At 36.6% G+C, this 2,500-nt stretch overlaps 1 protein-coding gene across 8 annotated transcripts in view; it reads right to left on the bottom strand.

The window, feature by feature from the left end:
* Positions 1 to 71: 71 nt before the first annotated feature.
* The window catches only part of LOC113808955 (probable serine/threonine-protein kinase yakA), a 21,623-nt gene continuing 19,194 nt past the window's right edge, over positions 72 to 2,500 (bottom strand). For 4 of the 8 annotated variants that reach the window (XM_070128318.1, XM_070128321.1, XM_070128320.1 and 1 more), the window contains one exon: positions 72 to 1,859. In XM_070128318.1, the coding sequence (XP_069984419.1) occupies positions 1,852 to 1,859 (8 nt within the window). In that variant the 3' untranslated portion in view covers positions 72 to 1,851. Of the gene's footprint in view, positions 1,860 to 2,244 lie in introns of those variants that run through there. The other 4 variants (XM_070128316.1, XM_070128313.1, XM_070128315.1 and 1 more) reach the window with 1 other exon arrangement.

Below are 2,500 nucleotides of genomic sequence, written 5' to 3'. Positions count from 1 at the left end.
TAATTCTTTTAACACCTTAATGAACCCGGTTCTTTGGGGGGAAATGGTACGGTAAATAAAATTTCCATATGTGAAATGTTTTGAATTTTATTTTCTGATTAGAATGTTTGGTTGAAGGTTGTCCTAGAATATACCATAGCATCCACATTATATGATAGATGTCATATTAGTACAAGTCAGTAGATGCGATGTCTGCACTCCAGATGAACCAAACTTCTTGACCAGCTCTTGACGTTTGTTCCTCGCCAGCAGCATTCACTTCTACTCTTGACAGCCTGCGTCTAAAGACAGCCATCTCTTCTGCACGCGATATAAAATAGTCCCCAGCCCTCCCATTTCATCACACTTTTGAAGATTCAAACAGCAGTAAATGGTACAAAGAAATGGTACAATTTTCCTTTCCATAGCAGTGGAGAATTACTACTTTCTATGGGAGAGCAGCACTTCCAAATCCTCGTACATGAACAAAAGAAAAAAAAAATATTGTCCAGAGGAGGGTTGGGATAACAGTCTGCAGCGTTTATGGAATCACTGGAAGGTAGGTCCTATTAGTCTTGTGGGAGTGGGGAAGGGGGAGGGGGGAGGGGGGAAAGGGCCTCGTGAAGTAGGTATACAGCATTGATAAGTAGCACAGACATGAATAATATCATTCTCATATGCACAAGAGTTACCACGCGGATATGATTGCTGGGTACTAAGGGTGAATATTTATATATATTATATAAATATATATATAGATAGATATATATAGATATATCATATGATAATGAAATCTAATACAAACGTCTTGCACCTTCAAGTCCTCCTTCAAAATTCTCCATTTCCAACCGGTATATTTAGGGTGCAGGTGAGACATATAAGCTACACGACAAGTATAGATAGCCTGCCAACCAAAGAAAAGATCAAAAATAAGAATAAAAACAAAAAAACAAAAAACTTAAAAAAACAAAAACAAAAAAAAACAATGTTTACAAAAGACAAGTAATCTTCAAGTTTTCCTACACACAGTAGTAGTCAAGTAAAAAGTTAAAAAGTACACTTCAATGTATTAACAAACTCGATCGAACTTGGTGCTTGGAAAAAAATCCTGTTTCGGTCTTGGCAAAACAAAAGAGAAAAAATGGCAACACTCCCTTAGTATCCAGCACTCTAGAAGTACCTTTATATGATCCCCATTACCTTCACACCTGTATAGTCTTTAAAAACTTGTCACGTGCTAGGGCATTGTCTTTTTAAAAACCGTTTAGTTGTCGTGAGCGGAAAGTTGACCTCTGCAATATGACAAAAAGATCTGGCTCCCGGCGACTGAGCGGACAATTTTTATTTTTATACCAGGGTCAAGTTAAACACTATAAATAAATTGAAAAATGCCTGACTACTCTTCAAGAAACATCAGCTAAATGTTGGAAAGGTAGTAAAGACCGACAAAAGTGCAGTACTATCTCGTAACTTAAAGAGTAATAAAAAATAGGATTCTCAATGCATGCAAGTTAAATAGGCTGCCAAAAACAGCAAAGGGAAAGTTTGGTGTAAAGCTTTTAATATTTATACAAAGTTGTTAAAAAAAAAGGGACTCTTCTTCTCACTTTATTAAATCCAATAGAAATATCTAAAAAATATGATGAAATTTCATTTGAGGATTCACTGCTTACTTGGTCAAATTAGAAAAATAATCCACTTCCCGTCTACCGTTTTCTCTCTAAACAATGCATCAACAAGTGGCTATATGACTTGTAGGCTCTTCGCATAAATGGTTTAGAACAGGTTGACAAGGGGCTGGAGCTCAATATAATAAACTCTTCTATATTCATCTTCACTCATACAGGATATAAACGTCTCCATTTACCGCTATTAGAGATCTGGAAAGAGAGGAAGAATTAATATAATACAAGTGCCTGTAGACCTCTTTGCCTCTCCTTCAACTACAAATTTTGGCCAACTTTTCTGAAGACTTGGAAGTTTTTTTGGGTGGGTTAGCTTTCAAAAGTGGCTAACTGACTTCTGCAACAGATTACAAGTGTGCAGGGGGGTGGGTGGGGGAGGGGGAACTTTAGGATAGTGTATAACGATATGATAGCAAGACATTTTTCATAAGCATATCACTTGGCTAAATATGTCTGTAGAGAGGAGTACATACAGACCCTCATCATGCTCATCTACCTCATGAAGCACAAGTTCTACTTCATATTCTGATGTTTTCTATGATGGGCTGTGCTTCCTCATCGACAGTAATGCTTCATCCTCTTTTTTTGTTTTTTTCTTTTTAATTTCAGTCATATACTTATCATAAGCAACACCCGAAAAAGTAAAACATGCCTATTCTCATATTATTTTGACATCAATAACAGCATAAGCCATGTAGGAGGTTACACTTTTGATATTTACTCCACAAGTGTCAGAAGTGCTCTTTCTCCCAAGAGTGAATGACTAGTTCTGTTGCCTAATCACTCTCCATTTTCCTTGCAAGGCTAACAATGTTTTCTCTCTTTTTTTTGTTCTT

The sequence above is a fragment of the Penaeus vannamei genome, chromosome 12 (assembly GCF_042767895.1).
Source record: "Penaeus vannamei isolate JL-2024 chromosome 12, ASM4276789v1, whole genome shotgun sequence".
NCBI lineage: Eukaryota > Metazoa > Arthropoda > Malacostraca > Decapoda > Penaeidae > Penaeus > Penaeus vannamei.
This window is presented reverse-complemented; position numbering and strand designations above follow the sequence as displayed.